At 62.1% G+C, this 20121-nt stretch overlaps 5 protein-coding genes and 2 non-coding genes across 13 annotated transcripts; 3 read left to right on the top strand and 4 right to left on the bottom strand.

Annotated features, from left to right (window-relative positions):
- Window positions 1-940: 940 nt before the first annotated feature.
- TLCD1 (TLC domain containing 1) lies at window positions 941-2928 on the top strand. The gene is made up of 4 exons (XM_063173662.1): window positions 941-1137; window positions 1279-1361; window positions 1690-1772; window positions 2163-2928. Exons 1-4 carry the CDS (start codon window positions 941-943, stop codon window positions 2556-2558), a joined length of 759 nt encoding a protein of 252 aa, XP_063029732.1. The 3' UTR covers window positions 2559-2928.
- Window positions 2929-5580: 2652 nt separating this feature from the next.
- Window positions 5581-7602, bottom strand: RPL23A (ribosomal protein L23a). Its single transcript, XM_063173764.1, has 5 exons — window positions 7456-7602; window positions 6857-7037; window positions 6458-6634; window positions 6034-6103; window positions 5581-5642 (listed from the first exon to the last, which is right to left on the bottom strand). The coding sequence occupies exons 1-5, from the start codon at window positions 7478-7480 to the stop codon at window positions 5628-5630; spliced, it is 468 nt and encodes a 155-aa protein (XP_063029834.1). The 5' UTR covers window positions 7481-7602; the 3' UTR covers window positions 5581-5627.
- LOC134428023 (small nucleolar RNA SNORD42) lies at window positions 6179-6244 on the bottom strand. Its single transcript, XR_010030298.1, has one exon. It is a non-coding gene; the product is annotated as a small nucleolar RNA SNORD42 (small nucleolar RNA).
- On the bottom strand, window positions 6705-6775 carry LOC134428011 (small nucleolar RNA Z17). Its single transcript, XR_010030286.1, has one exon. It is a non-coding gene; the product is annotated as a small nucleolar RNA Z17 (small nucleolar RNA).
- A 109-nt stretch (window positions 7603-7711) lies between the features above and the next one.
- On the top strand, window positions 7712-11083 carry RAB34 (RAB34, member RAS oncogene family). Of its 6 annotated transcripts, none has more exons than XM_063173759.1 (11): window positions 7712-7745; window positions 8601-8698; window positions 8780-8871; window positions 9503-9568; window positions 9737-9838; window positions 9907-9971; window positions 10048-10099; window positions 10236-10317; window positions 10396-10486; window positions 10573-10679; window positions 10771-11083. In XM_063173759.1, exons 2-11 carry the CDS (start codon window positions 8645-8647, stop codon window positions 11077-11079), a joined length of 1020 nt encoding a protein of 339 aa, XP_063029829.1. In that variant the 5' UTR covers window positions 7712-7745; window positions 8601-8644; the 3' UTR covers window positions 11080-11083. The 6 variants fall into 6 exon arrangements, with proteins under 6 accessions (XP_063029829.1, XP_063029826.1, XP_063029828.1 ...); XM_063173756.1 differs by lacking the exon at window positions 7712-7745 and adding an exon at window positions 7854-7932; XM_063173758.1 differs by lacking the exon at window positions 7712-7745 and adding an exon at window positions 7883-7939.
- A 9-nt stretch (window positions 11084-11092) lies between these two features.
- LOC134427703 (adenine phosphoribosyltransferase-like) lies at window positions 11093-12496 on the bottom strand. Of its 2 annotated transcripts, none has more exons than XM_063173763.1 (6): window positions 12407-12453; window positions 12142-12282; window positions 11927-12020; window positions 11697-11843; window positions 11523-11618; window positions 11093-11434 (listed from the first exon to the last, which is right to left on the bottom strand). In XM_063173763.1, the coding sequence occupies exons 2-6, from the start codon at window positions 12262-12264 to the stop codon at window positions 11307-11309; spliced, it is 588 nt and encodes a 195-aa protein (XP_063029833.1). In that variant the 5' UTR covers window positions 12265-12282; window positions 12407-12453; the 3' UTR covers window positions 11093-11306. The 2 variants fall into 2 exon arrangements, with proteins under 2 accessions (XP_063029833.1, XP_063029832.1); XM_063173762.1 differs by having other exon boundaries at window positions 11094-11434; window positions 12142-12291; window positions 12407-12496.
- A 1252-nt stretch (window positions 12497-13748) lies between these two features.
- Window positions 13749-18389, top strand: PROCA1 (protein interacting with cyclin A1). Its single transcript, XM_063174247.1, has 4 exons — window positions 13749-14298; window positions 16596-16728; window positions 17669-17803; window positions 17886-18389. Exons 1-4 carry the CDS (start codon window positions 13749-13751, stop codon window positions 18349-18351), a joined length of 1284 nt encoding a protein of 427 aa, XP_063030317.1. The 3' UTR covers window positions 18352-18389.
- Window positions 18390-20121: the final 1732 nt, after the last annotated feature.

The raw sequence follows: 20121 nt of genomic DNA, 5'->3' as shown, positions 1-20121 counted from the left end.
TGGCGGCTATAGCGTGGAAGCGGATCCTGCCCTGCACCCAGGAGGGGCGGCCTCTGTCCTGGAGTGGGGACAGTGACAGAATGGCAGTGGTGGCACTGCCACGTGGCCCTGCTGCCATCTAGCGACAGCCAGCCCGGCTCACCGGGGAGGGGGGGTCAGCCCCATGGCGCAAGCCGGCGCCCTGCAGCGTGGGGCAGCGATGGGGCAGGACCCCCACGCAGGAATCAGGATCCCACCGTCTTTCAGTCTTATCCTACTGCAGCCTGGTATTAGGGGGCACCTCTGAGTGCCTCAGCCCCCCCGCCGTGCCTTGAGGTGAGCGTTTGTGGCTGCTCCCACTACTTTTCCAAATGTTTTCCCGGGCGTCCTCCCTCGACACAATAAGCCGCAACCCCCGGCGACAGCCACACCGTGCCGGGGACACACAGACGGCGCAGAACAGATGTGCGAAGCCCACGCCAGCTGTGCCGCACTGTGGCAGATGTGCAGGGCCGAGCACAGATGTGCAACGTCTGCCGGGCACAGGCTGCAGTCACCCTCCCGCGCTGCCCGGTACAGACGGGCGGTATCTGAGGGCCCCACGGGCGGTGTTTGGCGCACAGCTCAATGCCCCGCCCGCCCAGCAGGAGCACGCCGAGCAGCCCCGCACACCTGCGGGCCCCGCACACCGGCCCAGGCGCGCCACGCTCCGCACACGTGCGCGCACACACGGCCGGGGGGCGTGGCCAGCGCGCCGCTTCTCAACGAACGCCGCAGCCACGCCCCCTCAGCGGCAGCCAACCCCGCGCAGGCGCGCGCGCAGGAGGCGTGGCCAGCGCGGAGGGAGTGCCCAATGGGAAGGCGTGGCCCCGCTGGCGCATGCGGGGGGCGTGTCCGGAGCGAAGGTGTGGTCGGGGATGGGGCGTGGCCCCGCGGCCGCGCGCCGCCGGGAGTGGGCGCGATGGGCCCGGGCTGGCGGGCGGCCTCGGCGGCGCTGGTGGGCGGCAGCGTGGCGATCTTCGCGGCTCTGCGCCGCCTGGCCCTGGCCGTGCCACAGCCCGCCGCCGTAAGGAGCCGTCCCGGCCGCGTCTGGCGCTGGAGGAATCTCCTCGTCTCTTTCGCACACTCCGTGCTGGCGGGGCTATGGGCCCTCTTCAGGTAGGGCAGCGCGGGGAGCGGCGGGTACGGTGCACACGGCGCGAGCCGGGCACTCCTGGGGAGTGGGCAGGGGGTAGGGGGTACCGGTGTTCCCCGTCCCGGAGCCTAGGCTGACCCGCTTCCTGCTCTCCTTACTCGCAGCCTCTGGCACTCTCCGGAGCTGCTCTCCGACATCCAGGACGGCTACAGCGTCTCAGGGCACCTGCTGGTCTGCTTTTCCTCAGGTAAGGAGCCTGGCAGGGCAGTGGCCGCAGCCACCCCGCCGGACTTTGCCCACTCCCTGCTCAGCTTCGCCCGGTATGCTGGCTCGGGACGAGCCACTGGCTCAAGGGCTGGGCAGCTCCATGCCTCCTGCCTTAATCACAGCGTGGAGCCCACAGGCTGCCAACCCCCAGGGAATGGCCGTGTCTCCATAGCCAGATGGGGTGGAGATGTTTCTGACACCTGAAGAACAGTCACACCACCCTCCTCCTCCTCCTCGCTGCTGCTCCTTTCCACAGTGGCTCACGATGCACAAGCCAGACCTTCTGAACGCTCTCCTTCATCCCACAGGCTATTTCATCCACGACACCCTTGACATCATCTTCAACCATCAGTCCCGCTCCTCTTGGGAGTACCTGGTGCACCATGCCATGGTGAGTATAACCAGCACGGGGGGGGTTCCACACACCCCAGGGATCAGCCCACCCAGGTTTCATGGGCAAGCTGGAGCCCTTGTGTCTGCCTCACCCTGGCTGCCAGGTAGGCTCTGCACCAACAAGGCGAGGGCAGGACGCCTGCCAGGATCGGCTCCGAGCGCCTGGAGCCAGACAGGCTGGGAGCTGGGAGGGGGAAGAGCTGGAGGCTCAACCCAGCACAGGGAGGTGTAACTGGTCCTGGGGGATCTGGTTTTCTCTAAGCTCTCAGGTGCCTGCTGGGATCTCGGTGGGGGGAACTGTGTGCTCTCACTGAGGGCAGGGAAGGACTCGCTTTCCCCAGGGCAAGGCGAGCTGACCCTGTTCTGTGTGTGTGTGTTTGTGTCCCAGGCCATCTCTGCCTTTGTCTCGCTCATCATCACAGGCCGCTTCCTGGTGGCAGCGGTGCTGCTGCTGCTGGTGGAGGTGAGCAACATCTTCCTGACGGTGCGCATGCTGCTGAAGATGAGCAACGTGCCTTCCCCGGCGCTCTACGAGGCCAACAAATACATCAACCTGGTGGTGTACTTCGCCTTCCGCCTGGCGCCCCAGGCTTACCTCACCTGCTACTTCCTCCGCCACGTGGAGCTGCAGGGCCAGGGTGCCTTCCTCACTGCCAACCTCCTGCTGCTCGATGCCATGATCCTCATGTACTTCTCCCGCCTCCTCCGCTCCGATTTTTTCCCCTCCCTGCGCAAGGGCTCTGCGGGGAGAGACGTAGACGGCGAGAAGTTTCTGATAGACTGAGACGTGCGCGCCGAGGGGGACCCGGCCTCCGGCTCCTGGAAGTTTTGGGCTCTCCAAAGCTGCTCTGATGTGCCTTAGGGCTTTCTCCCTGGCCCCAGGCCCTGCCTTCACCCGCTCTGCTGCCTAAAAGCGCTTCCCTGCTGGACCAGCCCGACAGCTTCGCCGAGCCGCGGGGATGCTGCTGAAGCCAGAGGCACGGCCGATGGAGAAGCAGCCCAAGCCAGCTTCCCTGCCGGCAGCTGGAGGGCCAGGGGTGGCTGTGCTTTGCAGCTGATGCCTGGAAGGGTTGTGAGGGAGGGGAGGAGTCCCTCCCGTGGTGATGTTGGGTGTAATGTGCATTAAAATCAGTCTATTTACTGCTGCCGCAGCACACCTGGGCTGGCTCTTCTGTGGGGCAGAGCAGGTTGGGGACTCCCCCTGGGCCAGGGCTGTGGGGAAGGATGTGCCCTATTCCCAGGGAGGGAGAAGACACATTCCTGCTGCTGGCTTTGTTCTAGGGACATTTCAGCCTGCTGGATCTTGCCAACCCGGTTAAGCCCTGAGCACAAATCTGTTTCTTGTGTGGATGGGTTGGTTCCCCTCTTCTTCCTCATTCCTCTGCTCTTCCAGAGACTCAGGGCTGTGCAGGGGACAGTTGAAGGGAACCAGGAGAGGTGCTGAGCCTTGTGGCAGTGCCTGACCTGCCTGTCTCCAGTCTGGAAGTGAGGAGCCTGGCTGGGCTGTGTGACTCACCCGGCAGCCACGTGAAGTGGAGCTGGCATGGAAAAGCCATGTGAGGCCAAGGGCTCTTCCTGGAAGATTGCTGCATGCTTGCATCCCCCTGGAGCAGTCTTCACTGGCACAGTGCAGCTGCAGCGCTGTGAGCGTGCTGGGCCCTCTCCTGCAGCCACAGGACCAGGGTGGTTCCAGCAGCTCTCCCAGAGCAGTGGGAGCAGAAGGGGGGTTCAGCTCTGGCCCAGAACTGGCCCAGCCGGTCTTGTGGAGCACCAGAGAGGCAAATCCAGCTGATGGTAACAGCTCCAGGATCAGAGTTAGCAGCAGGGCTCAGAGGCACTCCTGCCCAGCCCCTGCTCTGGGCACGATGCGTCCCACCCACCCCAGCACCTGCCCGGCTCAGGCAGAGACAGAACTGCGGATGAAATGAGCCAGTGGTTAAGGGGAGGCAGGGGGGGATCACCTTTCCACCAGAGAGCTGGGAAACACCCACAGGATGTGGATGGATCCTGGTGGGACTCCCTGGTGTGCACTGACACAGTGCCAGGAGCAGCCTGGCAGCTGGAACTGAGATGTGATAGCTGGGACAGTGTGGGCAGGGATCGATGCCAGCTCCAAACCTGCTCCTTGTCCCTCCTCGCTCAAAGCAGAGCTCAGCAGCCCTGGCAGGGCCCAGCCTTGCTCTCAGCAGCACATCCCAACAGCTGTGTGTGCATCTTCCAGCTGCAGCTGAAGCCTCGTGGCCTCTGCAGTTTAAATTACTGCAGCTACAATCACAACTAAGCTCAAATGTTAATTTTCCCCTCACCCTTATTTGCTGCACATTTCCCCTTGTCTCTCCACTTGAAGCAGACACAGCTCTGTCCCAGCAGGTCACAGGCTCAGACCAGCTCACACTTCTCCTGTCCTTAAACCAGTGTGGAAGGCCAGGCATGACACAGCTCCCAAAGGAGGCAGCTGCTGCTGTTCCCCTCCTGGTTCCAGCAGGAGCATCCCCAGCTGTGGATCAGGCAGGCTGGCAGCCAGGAGCAAGAGGCCAGGGAAGCACCAGGGCAGCACCACTGGGCAGAGCTGAGCCAAGGCCAGGGCTGACTGCAAGTCATGCTGATGTGGAATCCCTCCCAGCCTCTGCCTGCAGCACATCCAGGCTCTCCTTGCCCAGCACTGACAGCAGCTTTGCTACAAAAGTGGCAACTTCTCCCACGTCTTTCTTGGGGTGACCGTGTGTAAAAAGGTGGCCTGGGGGTCAGGGGACCCTGCTGCCATGCACCCACAGGGCAGAGGCAGCATTGGTGGTGCCAGGGAAGCACCCAGGGAAGCAGCACTCCTCCCTCCAGGCAGTTTTTAACCCCTTACAGCCAGTGAGCACCTCCTGCCCACCTCCCCCCAGCCTAGGTGAGGGGTGTCAAGCCAGGGCCACACAGCCCAGCACAAAGCTCCACCCGAGAGCAGCTCCTGCTTTCCATCCCCCACTGTCCTGGGAATCTGCCACCCTCCACAAGAGGCCTGGAGGAACTTGGTGTCCCACCATTCAAGAGCCCAATTAGCCCAATCAATATTTGGTCAGGGCTTTCATCATCTTTCTCAGTCGAGTCTAAGTATGTACTTAAGCTCAAGTACCCTGGAGACTTTTCCATAACTCCCCCACTCCCTGCTCACCCAATGCTCCACATTCTCCTGACTCCAAACACTAAAACCTGGTTTCACCTAGAGACTCACAGCCAAACAGGCAGAGGCAGCAACAGCAGCATTTGGAAACAACCCTGAGGACAGTGAACCCCGTGAGGAACAGCAACAGCGAAACTCACACGCTGCAAGCACGTGGAGTGTGCCAGAAAAACCCACAAAGCCTCCACTGCTGGATTAGCAGGAGGGCTCCAAGTGAACCTGCAGCATAAGCAGAGAGCTGATAGGCTGGGGAAATGGTGTGACAGGTCACCTGTGCCACATCAGAGCCACTGACAGCTTTTTGTTGTGCTCTGCTCCACAAGGAAGTGATGCAGGACACCCAAAACACTGATCACAAACGCATCCCAATTACCCTGTGCAAGAAAAGGCAAGACACAAGAGGCCTGGGGGTAAATGCAGAGATATTTGAGATTTAGGTGTCACCTCATGCTGACAGGATCTCAGACACCTCTGAGCAGGGCAGCAGTGCCCCTGCAAACCCTCTGGTGGAGCAGTCAGCCCTGCCCACCCACTGCAGGAAGGGAAGGAGGAGCCCCTTTGAAGAAGTGGAGCCCCAGGACTTTGCTGGGGGCTCTCTCTGGCACAGGGCTGTGCTGTCACAGAACACAGGAGCCCTCAGTGGTGTCACAATGTTTATTAGTCTGTACAGTCCCCGGCAGATGCAGTTTAGATGATTCCAATCTGGAAAGAAGCAAAGGATGTTAAAACAGATGTTATGGTGGCAGAAAGGCAGAGCCTCCACCACAGACATCACTGCATCTCCCCAGGATTCCTGTCCTCCAAGGCTTCCTCCTCCCAGACCTGCCCAAGAGCTTCACACATCCACTTTGTGCACTCATCCCACAGTGATCCTTGTGCTGTGCATTCCCCTACTCCACTGTGCACCACCTCTGCCTCCTGCCTGCCTCAATCACCTTGGACTGACTGAGAACGTGGCTCCTCAGTACTCACATCCTGTCTGGCTACAGAGCCACACAAGTGCCACCACACAAATGCCTCATGAAGAACAATCAGTGGAGGAGACACGAGACAAAGTGCAAAAAAAACCTTCCAAGTTTCAAAGAGATCTCACCTTGTTGGCCACATCCAGTGCATCATAATCAGGAGCCAGTCGGACGTAAGCCTTCTTCTCTCCATCAGGCCTAGAGAGGAAGAGGAGGCATCAGGACAGAGACAACTCCTCCCTCCCCTCTGCTCCACATTCCTGCAACCCCTGTGTGCATCAGTGGTTCCTTTGGAAACATCACATTACTCAGTGAAATTGAAGTTTACATCATTTGCACAGGACTCCCTGGGTGCCAGAAGTGCTCCCTGAGGAAACCAACCCTCTGCTCTGCCAACACTCCCCACTTCCACCAAGATGTGCTCAGTCCAAAGCTGCACTTAGCTGTGGAGCTTTACCCCACATCTGCTCAATCTCACACATGTATTCCCATTTTCTGCCAAAATGAAGCACCTCACACCCAGCAGGGACCTGTTCTCCTCCCCCTTCTCACCTGATCAACGTGTTGACCTTGGCCACATCGATATCATACAGCTTCTTGACAGCCTGTTTGATCTGGTGCTTGTTTGCCTTGACATCCACGATGAACACCAGAGTGTTGTTGTCCTCAATCTTCTTCATCGCTGATTCTGTGGTCAGAGGGAACTTGATAATGGCATAATGGTCCAGCCTGCAAGAGAGATGCTGTGATTAACAGAGGGCTGGCAGGTGCTCCTCTGAATTTCAGGGCCTTTCTTTGGGGTGCATCAGTCACTTAAGGTTATAATCACAAACTCTCAGGCTTTGGTCGCATAAAATCATCACCTGCATCCCAAACCACCAGGTCCCCATTCACGGGGCTGCTCCCACCCCCAAACGCCCCAGCAGGGCAGAGCCCCCTCCCCACACTCACTTGTTTCTCCGTGGGGCGCTTTTCCGGGGGTACTTGGGCTGCCTCCGCAGCCGCAGCGTCTTGGGCCTGCGGAATGTGGGCGACGTGCGGATCTTCTTCTTCTTGTGGCTGTGGACCCCCTTCAGGACGGCCTTCTTGGCCTTCAGCGCCTTTGCCTTAGCCTCTGTCTTCGGAGGCACAGCTGTGAGGAGAGCTCAGTCAGCGCCACACGGCTCTGCAGGGTCGGGGTGCGCTCCCCGGCTGGGCATGGCTTCCCCGGCAGGACCTCACCCAGCGGCCCGGGCTCCCTCATCCAACCACGAGGAGCCCCCAGAACGCCCAACTGAGTTAAAAGTCTCCCGTTTCCTTGCGGGAAAAGGCGCTCATTCCCTGGCCGCGCACGATTCCTAGCACCGAGATGGGAACACCCCCCACCTCCCTCAGACAACCTGGCGGGCCTCTCCCACCCCCTCCACGTGCCCGCGCTGAACACAGCGCTGCAACCCTGCGGCACTCCCCGCTTCGTTCAGCCCGGCTCCCCCCCACATACACCAGCACCCCGCGGGGTCCCACACGCCGCCCGGGAACCCCAACCCAGACCCAGCGCCCCGCGCCCTCACCCTCCTTCTTCGCCTTGGGTGCCATCTTGGCCAGGCGGAAGCCGAAAGGGGTCTCCCGCTCCGCGCAGCACGGGCTTATACCCCCAAATCTCGCGGGAGCAAGACGGAATCCCCACCACCGCTCCGGCCCAACTCTCGCGACATATTCTGAGCATGTCGGTAGTGGTAGTACTCGCTAAGGGACTCCTGTGCGCACGCGCAGCATTGTCCTGCGTGCCGTAGGGCATCATGGGAGTTGTAGTCTGGCACGCTACTGTCCCTTCCCGCCGTCGTGGCGGTGCGGGACCGGGGTGAGCCCCGGGGTGGCGGGGGATTACCGGGGTCCCGCCGCGGTGGTAGCAGCTCAATGGCCCAGTCCCGGAGTAACCGGCGTCCTGGCCCCTCCCACGCCCCCGTTCGGGGGCGTGGGAGGGGCCAGGACGCCGGTTGCTCCGGGACTGGGCGTGAAGCACCGAGCACCGCTACCGACGCTGGGAGGTTGGCGGTAACGGGGACACCCCGCTTCATTTCCTCGCCGTGGGGACAGGGACGAGGCGGGGAGAGCTGGATGTTGGACTGGCATGAGGCGAGGGGACAGCGGGATCTGTGCACGGGACGGGGGGGACACGCGGGGAGCGGTGGGACACGGGGATGGGGCTGGGTGGCACTTGGGGACAGACAGATTGCGGGGCAGGGACTGCCACAGCCTAGGGTGGCCGTGGGGACAGCTGGGACACGGGGGTGGATGGATAGGTGGATGGCGGGGACAGTGGTACCCGGGTGTGCGGGAATGTGAGGGTGGCGGGACATGGGGACAGCTGGGACACGCGTGTGGGACAGCCACATCTGGTGGCAGGGGGACAGTGACACGCTGGGGTGGCACACTCGGGATGTGGGACACGGGGACAGCTGCGACACGGGGTGTGGGACAGCCGCAGGCAGGGGGCTCGGGGTGGCAGGGAGGTGACAAGGACCTCGAGGTGGCAGGGATGTGGGGACAGCCATCCTCGGTGACGTGGGGAATCGGGACACAGGGACAAGGGAAAAGTGTGTGATAAGGGGACAGCCCCACATGGGGACACGGCGACAACAGTGATCCACAGTGCTGTCCACGGCGACATCTGTGACACGGGGACACGGCCACTCCTTGCTCTCTGTGTCCCCAGACCCCGCCTGACCCTCATCCCATCCCCGCTGTCCCCCGCGGACCATGAACGTGCTGGCCCCGGTGCGCAGGGACCGGGTCATCGCCGAGCTGCCCGCGGTGAGAGGGGGCCCCGCCACCCCGGGCCGTCCCCGCGCTCACCCCGCGCTCACCCCGCTGTCCCCCTTTGTCCCCTCGCAGTGTTTCCGCAAGGAGGCCGCCCTGCACGCCCGCCCCGCCTTCCACCCCACGGTGGCCGGAGCCTGCCAGGAGCAGCGGACGGGCACCGTGGGGTCTGTCCCGCGGGTTCGGGGTCCCCGCTCTCGGCCTGGGGGGTGACAGGGACCGGCGGGGCCGCAGCCGCGCGTGGGGGTCCCCCGGGGGTCCCGGCGTGGGCGCCGCGTGGCTGCCGGAGCTGCCCGGTGCCGAGCCCTGCGTCACGGCGCTGGAATGCGGAGCGGGGGGGACACGGGGAGAGCGGGGCGGGAGCGGGGATCCGGGATGAACTGGGGGGAGACACCGGGGGGAGCACGGGGATTCGGGATGAACCGCGGGGGGGACACCGGGAGAGCGCGGGGATCCGGGATGAACCGGGAGGGGACACCGGGGGGAGCACGGGGATCCGGGATGAACCGCGGGGGGGACACCGGAGGAACGCGGGGAGGGCGCGGGGATTCGGGATACGGAGCTGGGCGGACACCGGGGATCCGGGATGAACCGCGGAGCGGCCGGGATACGGAGCGGGGGGACACCGGGGGAGCTCGGGGGTACGGGATGAGCCGCGGAGGGCCGGGATGGGGAGCCCTTTGGACGCGAGGGGCCGGGCGGGGACGGGATGGGATGATGGGACCAGCCCAAACCCCTCGGGGACAGCCCGGGGGTGCCCCCATCCTGCTGAGCCCCCGCGTGTCCCCCTCGCTGCAGGTTCAAGATCTCCAAGATCATCGTGGTGGGCGATCTCTCGGTGGGGAAAACCTGCCTGATCAATCGGTAACGGGAGCCCCGGGAGGCTCGGAGGGGATGGAGAGGGGGGGAAAAGATCCCTCTCTCCCAAAGGGCAGCAGCGCCTTGGGCTGAGCCCAGCTCTGGCCCAGGGGGCGGGGGGCACTGAGCCCCCCAAGGGGCCAGGGGATGTTGATACCCCCTGACTCCCCCCAGGTTTTGCAAGGACACTTTTGACAAGAACTACAAGGCGACCATCGGCGTGGATTTCGAGATGGAGCGGTTCGAGGTGCTGGGGGTGCCCTTCAGCCTGCAGCTGTGAGTGTTGGCCAGCCCCCTCCCCCCTCACCCCTGCGACCCCCCCTCACCTGCCACACCCCCCCCAGGTGGGACACGGCCGGCCAGGAGCGCTTCAAGTGCATCGCTTCCACCTACTACCGAGGAGCACAGGGTGAGCTCCCCCTGCAGCCCGGCCGCCCACCCTCTGTCCCTGTCCCCGTCCCCATCTCACCCTCCTTCCTCCCCAGCCATCGTGATTGTCTTCGATGTCAACGACGTGGGGTCCCTGGAGCACACACGGTAGGTGACGCATGGCCAGGGGTGGGGACAGGGATGGGCGTGGGGACCTTAGGGACAGAGAGGGGCCGTGGGGCTGCTGTGCTGCGTGAGCACAAGGACAGTGCTTGGCCACCAGCTGGTGACAGTGGCTTCACAGGCAGTGGCTGGCTGATGCCCTGAAGGAGAACGACCCATCCAACGTGATCCTCTTCCTGGTGGGCTCCAAGAAGGATCTGAGCGTGAGTGTGTCCCCCTCCCTGTGGGCAGGCCGTGCCCTGGCTGTCCCTGTCACCCACCCACACCCGGCCTGTTGGCAGACCCCGGCCCAGTACAGCCTGATGGAGAAGGATGCCCTCAAGGTGGCCCAGGAGATGCAGGCCGAGTACTGGGCTGTGTCCTCGCTCACTGGTGAGTCCCAGCGGGGTGGGGAAATGCAGATCCCGCATCAGCCAGCTCGGGGGGCACTCAGGGGGTCTCTTCCTGCCGTGGGCCAGGGGAGAACGTGCGGGATTTCTTCTTCCGAGTGGCGGCGCTGACCTTTGAGAGCAGCGTGCTGGCCGAGCTGGAGCGCGGCAGCGGCGCCCGCAGCATCGGCGACACCGTGCGTGAGTAACCCCCGGCCGGCCCCTCCCGGGCGTCCCCCGTGTCCCCCCACCCTCACAGCCACCCTTTCCCCTTGCTCTGCCCCTCAGGGATCAGCAGCAAGGAGAGCGACCTGTACCTGTCCACGCCCCGCAAGAAACCCAAGTGCTGCCAGTGAGGGACAGCCCCGAGCCCTCTGTGCTCTGGACCAAAGAGGGGCGACCCCAGCCGGCCCCGAGGACATGTCCCTGCCACCCCTGGCCTGCCTGGGCACCCCTGGCCTGCCTGGGCACCCCCGCTGGGGCACGCAGGAGCACCCGTGTGGCTCCTGTAGCTATGCAAACCCAGGTACTGCTCGCAGGGGGAGATGCCTTCAGGCTCCCTTTTGTCTTAATAAAATCTTTTTTTATGCTTTGTAAGAAAGGCGTGGGGCTGGGGGCAGGGGGCTGGGGGTGGCTGTGGGTGTCCCTGTCCCCGGGTGCAGCCCCCAGGCTCACAGGCAAGCAGGCGGGTGGATGGCTGCCACTGAGGACGAGTTCCATTGCCACTGAGGACGAGTTCCATTGCCACCGAGGAGCATCCCGGTCCTGCAGAGCCAGGGGGGATGTGTCCCTCTCAGGGGGACACACGAGGTGACGCCGCCACGTCACTCCCAGCCCAGCTGGTGCTGGTCGAAGCGGGGCTGCAGGCGTGGGGGGACGCAGTGGGAGCACTTGTAGCGCTCCTGGATCCACTTCCCTCCCTCGCTGCTCTCCATGCAGATGGCAGCGACCCCTGTGGGGACACGAGGGGCTCAGCGCTGCCCACCACAGCCTGTGGGAGCGAGTGTTGTCCCGCTGCACCCATGGGTGCCCTCTCCTACCTGCCACGACCCCCCCCAGCCGCTCCACCAGTTCGATGGCCGCTCTCATGGTGCCCCCAGTTTCAACCCACTGATCCACCAGGAGGATGCGCAGGCCTGGAGGGGGGAGAGGCTGTGCTTGAGTGCTCCATGCCCACCCTGCAGCCCCCCAGAAGGGCAGCACCCCTGGCTGACCTGGTGTGATGGCATCGGTGCGGATCTCCATCAGCTTCTGCCGGCCCGAGTAGTCGCTGTAGGGCTGAGCCTCCGTGTGCACGCACAGGTGCCCGGCCTTGCGGATGGCCAGGAAGCCTTTCTGCAGGGTGGCAGCGGCTGCAGCGCCTGCAGGTGGGCACAGCACCGTCAGGACCCCCAGGACAAGGGCCAGGGACGCTGTGCTCGCCTGTGAGCCGTGCCCTGCTCACCCAGGATGAAGCCCATGGCGTCGACGCCGGCCACCATGTCTATGGCATCTCCCTGGAAGGGCTGCAGCAGGTCGGCCACGCAGTCCTGCAGGCCCTGGGGGGAGAGTGGAGGGGCTGGGTGTGGGCAGCCCCCCGTGGGCACCCCAGCAGCCCCTGGAGAGGCACAGCCCAGCCCGGGCACCCCGTGGATGCCATCCACCCCGGGCGCTGGGTACTTGCGGGTGGCAGTAGAGCCGGGACGGGTCCAGCCAGGCATAGTTGGGACCTTTGACGTTGGGAGCCATCAGTGCCAGGTACCAGCCCTTCTCCCGGGTGGCAGGGACGTGGCACAGGTCCATGCGTGGGGACTGCAGGCACTGCAAGCACTGAGCGTGAAGGGGGGTGAGACCTCCCCACCTCCCCATGGCCTGGTGCCCCCCACCCACACCCACGGCCACACGTGGCACCCCAGGGCCCAGGGCTCCCGTTCTGGCTCCGTACCTGGTGCTGGTGGCAGGGCTGAGCCGAGCAGGAGCGTCACAGGGGCGTCACAGACAGCGACAGCTGAGCAGGGGCAGCCCTGTGGCACCGGGCCAGCGCCCTCAGCCAGCTGGACACGGGGACAGAGCCAGGCAAGAACCCTTCCCGTGGGCTACTGATGTCCCCCACTGGCTCTGCTGTCCCAGCCAGGCAGGGCTGTGCTGGGAAGAAATGAGGCTGTGTTGTTTGTAAACCACATGAGTGTCCCCAGCACCCAGTGTGGGTGGCACAGAGGGGTGGCACCCTGTGCCAGCCAGCCAGGGGGATGCTCAGGGGGGTTTCCTGCAGTTTTGGGTGGTCTTGGGCGGCACAGGGATTTTTTGAGGCCGCGCACGTCCCCGTTGGGGTGTGCAGGCACTGTCCTGCCCTGCTGGGAGCTGGCTGCCACAGCGTCCCACTGAGCCAGGGCTGTGTCCTGACTGCCAAGGGGCCCCAAGGTCAGGAGCTGCCCGGGAGGGACAGCCCTGGCAGCGCTCTGGGAATGGCAGAGTGGGCAGCCAGCCCGGCTGGGCACAGGCTCTGGGCTGGCCTGGGGAAGGCACATCCGTGGGATGGGATGTGCAGGGCCACAGGGAGCGACCCTGGGATGGGATGTGAGGACGCAGCACGCACTCATGGGGCATGGGGAGGTGTTGCAGACATCTTTTATGGAAAATCCTTTCCTTAGGACTTTTTCTCCTGAGAAGCTGAGAGGCCTCGGGAACAAAATGCAAACATTGATTATCTGCTGCTGTGGAATGCAACAGGTGCATCTGTGATTGGTCTCATGTTGGTTTTTCTAATTAATGGCCAATCGCAGTCAGCTGGCTCAGACAGAAAGTCTAAGCCACAAGCCTTTGTTATCTTTCTTCCTTTTCCATTCTTAGCCAGCCTTCTGATGAAATCCTTTCTTCTATTCTTTTAGTATAGTTTTAATATAATACATATCATAAAATACTAAATCGAGCCTTCTGAAACACCGAGTCAGATCCTCGTCTCTTCCCTCACCCTCAGAGCCCTGTGAGCACGGTCACAGGGAGGTGCCGATGTGGGGAGCACCGCGGGAAGGGACGGGGGGATCCAGGGAGCATCTGTGGGCCGGGATCCGGGGCCGCCCAGAGCATCCTCGGGGAGGGAGGCAGGGATGCGGGGATGGATGAAGGGATGCAGGGATTCAGGGATGCAGGGATGGATTCAGGGACGCAGGGACGCAGGGACGCAGGGATGCAGGGATTCAGGGATGCAGGGACACAGGGACGAACGCAGGGATGCAGGGATGCAGGGACACAGGGATGCAGGGATTCAGGGATGCAGGGATTCAGGGATGCAGGGACACAGGGATGCCGGGAGCACCGTTCTCCCGTCGGGGGCCGCTCCGGGCCGGGGGCTGTGCGGGGCGGGCGCGTCACGGGGCGGGGGTTTGTGGCCGGCTCGTTACCGGCCCCGCCACATCACCCCACCGGCTGCCACAGCAACGGGGCCGGTCCCGCGGCAGGGGCGAGCCCTTGAGCCCTTCCCCGCGGGACGGGCGGCGGGAGCGGGAGCGGCGGCAGCGCCCCGGCTCTGCGGGACTCTCCGCGCCGTGCCGGGCCGTGCCGTGCCGTGCCAAGCCGTGCCAAGCCGTGCCGGGCCGCCCCGCGTGGGCGGGCTGCGCTGCTCTATAAGGCGGCCCCACGGCGGCGAGCGGCGCGGTGCCATGTGCGCCCCGGGGCTGCTCTGCCGCCTCCTCCTCCTCCTCTTCTTCTTCTTCCTCCTGCTGCCGCCTGCCCCCGGAGCGGCCCCGCCGGGACGGCCCCGCGCCCGCCGCGGGCTCACCTACCCCGGGACGCTGTGGTGCGGGGCGGGCAGCAACGCCGACAGCTACGAGCAGCTGGGTAAGGGCGGCAGGGATGCTGCTGCATCTATCATCCCATCCCATCCCATCCCTTCCCATCCCATCCCATCCCCAACCCATCCCCAAGTCAGTCCTCACCAATCCCAATCCAGTCCATCCCAGTACTGGCCTCCTCCTGTTCCCACGATAGTTCAATCCCTGTCTGTCCAGTTCAGCCCCCACCCAAGCACCAGTCCAACCCTGGTTCACCTCTACCTAGTTCCTGTCACAATTCCTCCTCCTGGTGCTGCTCCACTCTTGATCCACCCTCTGTCCCCAGCCTACTCTGTGGTCCATCCTGCTGCCATTCCAGTCCCCATCCCAGGGTTTTGTCATCTCTTCCTGTTTTTCTGACCAATATTTTGATCCAAACTTCTCCTGTAAGGCTGACCATTAGGAAAAAACCTGCTCACACTCTTCCCCTCTCTTCTGGCCCTACAAAACCTTCATTATTTAAGATAGGAAATCAGTGAGGAATTGTGCTTTGCAAATTGCTTGGCCTAACAAAGAGGTGGATCCTGACATTGCACTTAAGAATTATGGCTGAAACTGAGTGGAAAGGAAGGCTCAGTTCACAAGTGCAGATCTTCTTTTGCCAATGGACTACTCGCCTTTTATTTATTTTTTAGTATATATTCAAAGCCCATCCCAATACTGCTCCACTTCCTGTTGCTATCCTCATCTCAGCCTAAACCCTCTTGTGGTGCTGCTCCCGGACCCCAGTCTGATCCCCAGTGTGGTGTTGGCACAGCCAGTGCCAGCCTTGTCCCCACCCAAGCGCTGATCCAGCTGAGCCCTTCCCACCCCTCCTTACCTACCCCAGTCCCCATCCCAATACTGCTCCATTCCCTGTCGCTATCCTGATCCCAGCCTAAACCCTCCTGTGGCCCTGCCCAGGACCCCAATCTCATTCCCAGTGTGGTGTTGGCACAGCCAGTGACAGCCTTGTCCCCATCCAAATGCTGATCCAGCTGAGCCCATCCATCCTTATCTACCCCAGTATCATTCCATGCATAAATCAGCCCAATCCAATCCAGCCCTAGCCCAGCCCCAGCCCAATCCAATCCTGACTCTAGCCCAGCCCCAGCCCAATCCAGCCCTGACCCTAGCCCAGCCCCAGCCCAATCCAGCCCTAGCCCTAGCCCAGCCTCAGCCCAATCCTGACCCTAGCCCAGCCTCAGCCCAGTCCTGACCCTAGCCCGGCCCCAGCCCAATCCAGCCCTGACCCTAGCCCAGCCCCAGCCCAATCCAATCCAGCCCTAGCCCAGCCCCAGCCCAATCCAGGCCTGACCCCAGCCCAGCCCCAGCCCAATCCAATCCTGACCCCAGCCTCAGCCCAATCCAATCCTGACCCTAGCCCAGCCTCAACCCAATCCAGCCCTAGCCCTAGCCCAGCCTCAGCCCAATCCAGTCCTGATCCTAGCCCAGCCTCAGCCCAATCCAGTCCTGACCCTAGCCCAGCCCCAGCCCAATCCAATCCAGCCCCAGCCCAGCCCCAGCCCAATCCGGGCTTGGCCCTAGCCCAGCCCCAGCCCAATCCAATCCAGCCCTAGCCCAGCCCCAGCCCAATCCAGCCCTGGCCCAGCCCCAGCCCAATCCAGCCCTAGCCCAGCCCCAGCCCAATCCAGTCCTGACCCCAGCCCCAGCCCCAGCCCAATCCGGGCCTGGCCCTAGCCTGGCCCCAGCCCGATCCAATCCAGCCCTAGCCCAGCCCCAGCCCAATCCAGTCCTGACCCTAGCCCAGCCCAATCCAATCCAGCCCTAGCCCAGCCCCAGCCCAATCCAGTCCTGACCCTAGCCCAGCCCAATCCAATCCAGCCCTAGCCCAGCCCCAGCCCAATCCAGCCCTGATCCCAGCCCAGCCCCAGCCCAATCCAATCTTGACCCTAGCCTAGCCCCAGCCCCAGCCCAATCCTGGCCCTAGCCCAGCCCCAGCCCAATCCAGTCCTGATCCTAGCCCAGCCTCAGCCCAATCCAGTCCTGACCCTAGCCCAGCCCCAGCCCAATCCAGCCCTGGCCCAGCCCCAGCCCAATCCAGCCCTGGCCCAGCCTCAGCCCAATCCAATCCTGACCCTAGCCCAGCCCCAGCCCAATCCAGTCCTGACCCCAGCCCAGCCCCAGCCCAATCCAGTCCTGACCCCAGCCCCAGCCCAATCCGGGCCTGGCCCTAGCCCAGCCCCAGCCCAATCCAGCCCTAGCCCAGCCCCAGCCCAATCCTGACCCTAGCCCAGCCCCAGCCCAATCCAGGCCTGGCCCTAGCCCAGCCCCAGCCCTGCCTGCAGCCCCGTTTCCCCGCAGGGGAGCACCGGGACACGGATCGCTGCTGCCGGGAGCACGACCACTGCCAGCACGTCATCCACCCGTTCACGGCGCGCTACGGCTACCGCAACCTGCGCTGGCACACCATCAGCCACTGCGACTGCGACCGCCGGTGAGCGTCCCCACACCGCCCCGGGGCACCGGGCACCCCCCCGGGGGCGGCAGCTTCGGTGCTCGTGGGTGACGGGTTTGAGATTAATGGGAGGATGGCGAGTGTGTGATTTCAAGGCGGTAATTCCGTAATACAATCTCATTACTTGAGATAGTAATGGTTGTTCCTAGGAGTAAGGCTAATGATGAAGATTAGATTTGCTTGGGGAGTTCGTTAGCAGGGGAAGGAGTTGAACCATCGTTTTCAGGGTATGGGCCCCATAGCTTGTTTAGCTGACCCTACTAGAAAGTAACATAAAGGAAGTGTGGAGGGTTTTGAGTCCTTTAGTGTAGGTTCAATTCCTGCTTTTCTAAGCAGCAGGAAATGAGAGGGCTGGTACACCTCCATGTTCACTTTATCAGAGTGACCCTTTGTGATGGAGTTCACAGGGGTTTTCAGGTGAGGGAAGAGACGAGAATGTTGACTCTATCAGAAGGCTTGATTTATTATTTTATGATATATATTACTTAAAACTATACTAAAAAGAATAGAAGGAAAAGTTTCATCTCAGAAGGCTGGCTAAGCTAAGAATAGAAGGAAATGGAAACAAAGGTCTGTGGCTCGGACAGAGAGAGAGAGGTCACTAATTCCAAACATCTACACGAGACCAATCACAGATCCACCTGTTGCATTCCACAGCAGCAGATAACCATTGTTCACATCTTGTTTCTGAGGCTCCTTAGCTTCTCAGAAGGAGAAATCTTAAAGAAAAAGATTTTCACAAAAGATGTCTGCGACAACCCTTAGCGTTCAGGCACATTTCCAGAAGGGCCCCAGCTAAGGAGGTGTAGCAGATGGGCATGGTGGTGTGTGAGAGGCACAGGACGCTGGCGCGTCAGGGGCACAGCATGGTGGTGTGCCAGGGGCACGGGCACCCCCTGAGCTGGCTGTGCCCGGGCAGGTTGAAGCAGTGCCTGCGGCGGGTGAACGACACGGCCTCGCGCGCCGTGGGCCAGGCCTTCTTCAACGTCATCCAGGTGCCCTGCTTCGAGTTCACCTACAGGGAGGAGTGTGTGGAGCCCTATCTCTATGTCTGGTGAGTGCCCCCCTGCCCTGGGGACCGTCCCCCTGCCCTGTGGGGTTTGTCCCAGCCTGCGGTGCCTCCTGGGTTTTGGCAGGTGCAGGGCGTACAACACGGTGGCCGTGGCGGTGCCCCGAGAGCCGGCGCTGTATGAGTTTGGGGGGGAGCTCATCGACAGGGCAGCCAGGCCCAGGGGAGTCCCCCTGAGCCCCCCGCGGGATCATCGTGAGCTCCCAGTGGATCATCACACCGGGACAGCCCCCAAGGCAGGCAAGAAAGAGAGGAAGAGGAAGAAAGATAAGAAGAATAAGGGGAAAGGTCTGAAAAAGAAAGGCTCTTCTGAAAAGGGGGCACGGAGCCGTCCTGCTGGCCCTGCTGATCCCTGGGCCCTGCTGCCATCATCCAACACCATCCTGAGTGATGCCCCAGCACGGGAGGGAGTGGGCAGGGAGCCAGTGCCAGCCACTCCCTCCCCGGTGCCCACCACCAGCGGGAAGAGGAGGAGGAAGGAGAGGAACAGAAAGAAGAGGCTGAAAAGTAAAACTGAGGCTGAGCCTGCATGAGAGGTGCAGCTCTGAGTCCTCCCTGAGCCCTGCACGGGTCCTGGCTGTGAAATAAATTCACATCTGCTCAAGCATCCTTGGTTTTGTCTGTGGGGGAAAGGATGGCACTGGGGCAGCATCCAGGGGAAATCCTGGGGCTGATCCCATAGAACACCCAGAGCTGGGTGGGGATCCAGGGGTTTGAGCTGTTCCTCACTGCCCCCCTCAGCTCAATGTCATCATCCTGGCACTGGGGACACAGCTCTTGGCCCCAGTTTTAGCTGCCCTCCTAGGGGGTTAAATTCCAGCTCCCCAGGCATCCCATTTTCTCTGGGAGTTCTCTGAACTGCACCACCCAAGCTCTCTCTCATCCTCTTAATGCCTTGCCTTTCCCATGCTCCCACACCAGCATCAACTCCTTCTCCTTTCCTTGGGGAGGAACAGGGGCTTGGCCCTCCCTGAAGGCTCCTCAAATGCCTGCAAGGCTCCTTAGGGTGGGACAGCAGACACTTTTCCAGCCCTGGGACAAAGGCAGACACTGCCTGGGAAGAGCAGGGGCACAGAGAGCCGCCTGTGTCCCTTTCTCGTGGGTGGGGACCCTGTCTGGGCCCTGTAGCCAGGAGCAGGGAACAGGGCATGGCCACCAACTCCTCCAAATGCTTCCAAGGGTGGGGCATGGATCAGCCCAGCGTTCTCATGAGGTGGTGGAAAGATTTTTCCTGCACCAGCACCAAATACCAGCATTGGACAGAGCCGGAGCGCCAGGAGCCAAGCAGACAGCAAAGCCCACGCTGAGGAACGTGCAGAGCAATCCCAAATCCCTGAAATAAGCGGATCACACGAGGCCAGGGGGGAATTCCAAGGGTGGAGGAAGGCATTGCTTCCTCTGTGGCTGCAAAGCCCCTGTGGCAGCCACGGCATCCCGGCAGGAAGCACGGACAGGGGGCACGCCGAGCAGCTTCCCAAAAGTAGAACTTTTATTGACAGCAAGGAAAAACTAAAAACAAAGATAGCCAGAAAGGAGGCAACAACACACAACTAGCCTCCCCTCTTTCAGGTCCAACCAGTAAGGAGCTGCTCCCAGTCAAATTCCTATCGTACAGTCTCATGAAATAACAAAATAGCGCCAGGTTCAGCCACCTGTGAGCTCGGAGCTGTGGGCCCCAGCCCACACGGCTCTCCCCACTGGCCTGGGTGGCGTTGGGAGGAACAGGACCCTGTGAGCCCCTCAGCACTGCAGAGGGGATGGCATTGAAGCCAGGACCTGCATTTCTCTGTGCAAAGAGCTTTGCTTTGTCTCCCGGGTCGCTGCCATTCTTCAGGAGCATTTACATGCAAAGAAGAGCTTTGTTTCCTAAGATCTGCTGTTCCTGCTCATTTCCTAGCAAAGGAGGCTGACCAGGAGCACTGGGAAGGAACAAAGACTCTGCTTCCATAGAAAATCCCTACTAATAAAGGAGAGGGGAGAGTGTGTGCAGCAGGAACTTTCCCTTTCAGAAATGTCTCTCCTATGTGGGCAATCCCACACTGGGCTGCTCCTTTATCCACTTTATCCCTCTCCCGGTGTCCCTCCCTATCCCACAGCCACAGGGAGGTGCCCCCGATGTCAGTGTGATGTCTCCATGCGGTGCATCCATAACAAAACCTTATTTGTTAACAACAGAAATCAGCTTCTCTGCGAAACTTGCAGCACACAGAAGGCAACACCAAGCAACAAAGGCAGGAGGAGCATCCACTTCCACCAAGCAACTCTGCTCTGAGCAAATCCTAAGGGAAGGGCAGGGTGCAGGC

Source organism: Melospiza melodia, chromosome 21 (genome assembly GCF_035770615.1).
Source record: "Melospiza melodia melodia isolate bMelMel2 chromosome 21, bMelMel2.pri, whole genome shotgun sequence".
Lineage (NCBI taxonomy): Eukaryota > Metazoa > Chordata > Aves > Passeriformes > Passerellidae > Melospiza > Melospiza melodia.
The sequence above is the reverse complement of the archived record's forward strand: the minus strand, read 5'-3'. Positions and strand labels throughout refer to the sequence as shown.

What these genes read in the sequence shown, in the direction of transcription:
- TLCD1 (XM_063173662.1), top strand. Translation starts at nt 941, where the DNA reads ATGGGCCCGGGCTGGCGGGCGGCCTCGGCGGCGCTGGTGGGCGGCAGC. An exon ending in GCTGGTCTGCTTTTCCTCAG is followed by an intron (nt 1,362 to 1,689) that starts GTAAGGAGCCTG and finishes TTCATCCCACAG; the next exon opens with GCTATTTCATCCACGACACC. An exon ending in ACCTGGTGCACCATGCCATG is followed by an intron (nt 1,773 to 2,162) that starts GTGAGTATAACC and finishes TTTGTGTCCCAG; the next exon opens with GCCATCTCTGCCTTTGTCTC.
- PROCA1 (XM_063174247.1), top strand. Translation starts at nt 13,749, where the DNA reads ATGCAGGGACACAGGGATGCCGGGAGCACCGTTCTCCCGTCGGGGGCC. An exon ending in CGACAGCTACGAGCAGCTGG is followed by an intron (nt 14,299 to 16,595) that starts GTAAGGGCGGCA and finishes GTTTCCCCGCAG; the next exon opens with GGGAGCACCGGGACACGGAT. An exon ending in GAGCCCTATCTCTATGTCTG is followed by an intron (nt 17,804 to 17,885) that starts GTGAGTGCCCCC and finishes GGGTTTTGGCAG; the next exon opens with GTGCAGGGCGTACAACACGG.
- LOC134427703 (XM_063173762.1), bottom strand. Translation starts at nt 12,264, where the DNA reads ATGGACCTGTGCCACGTCCCTGCCACCCGGGAGAAGGGCTGGTACCTG. An exon ending in CGCCATGGGCTTCATCCTGG is followed by an intron (nt 11,844 to 11,926) that starts GTGAGCAGGGCA and finishes GCCCACCTGCAG; the next exon opens with GCGCTGCAGCCGCTGCCACC. An exon ending in CACCGATGCCATCACACCAG is followed by an intron (nt 11,619 to 11,696) that starts GTCAGCCAGGGG and finishes TCCCCCCTCCAG; the next exon opens with GCCTGCGCATCCTCCTGGTG.
- RAB34 (XM_063173759.1), top strand. Translation starts at nt 8,645, where the DNA reads ATGAACGTGCTGGCCCCGGTGCGCAGGGACCGGGTCATCGCCGAGCTG. An exon ending in AAAACCTGCCTGATCAATCG is followed by an intron (nt 9,569 to 9,736) that starts GTAACGGGAGCC and finishes GACTCCCCCCAG; the next exon opens with GTTTTGCAAGGACACTTTTG. An exon ending in GGGTCCCTGGAGCACACACG is followed by an intron (nt 10,100 to 10,235) that starts GTAGGTGACGCA and finishes GTGGCTTCACAG; the next exon opens with GCAGTGGCTGGCTGATGCCC.
- RPL23A (XM_063173764.1), bottom strand. Translation starts at nt 7,480, where the DNA reads ATGGCACCCAAGGCGAAGAAGGAGG. An exon ending in AGCGCCCCACGGAGAAACAA is followed by an intron (nt 6,635 to 6,856) that starts GTGAGTGTGGGG and finishes TCTCTCTTGCAG; the next exon opens with GCTGGACCATTATGCCATTA. An exon ending in AAGGTCAACACGTTGATCAG is followed by an intron (nt 6,104 to 6,457) that starts GTGAGAAGGGGG and finishes CTTCCTCTCTAG; the next exon opens with GCCTGATGGAGAGAAGAAGG.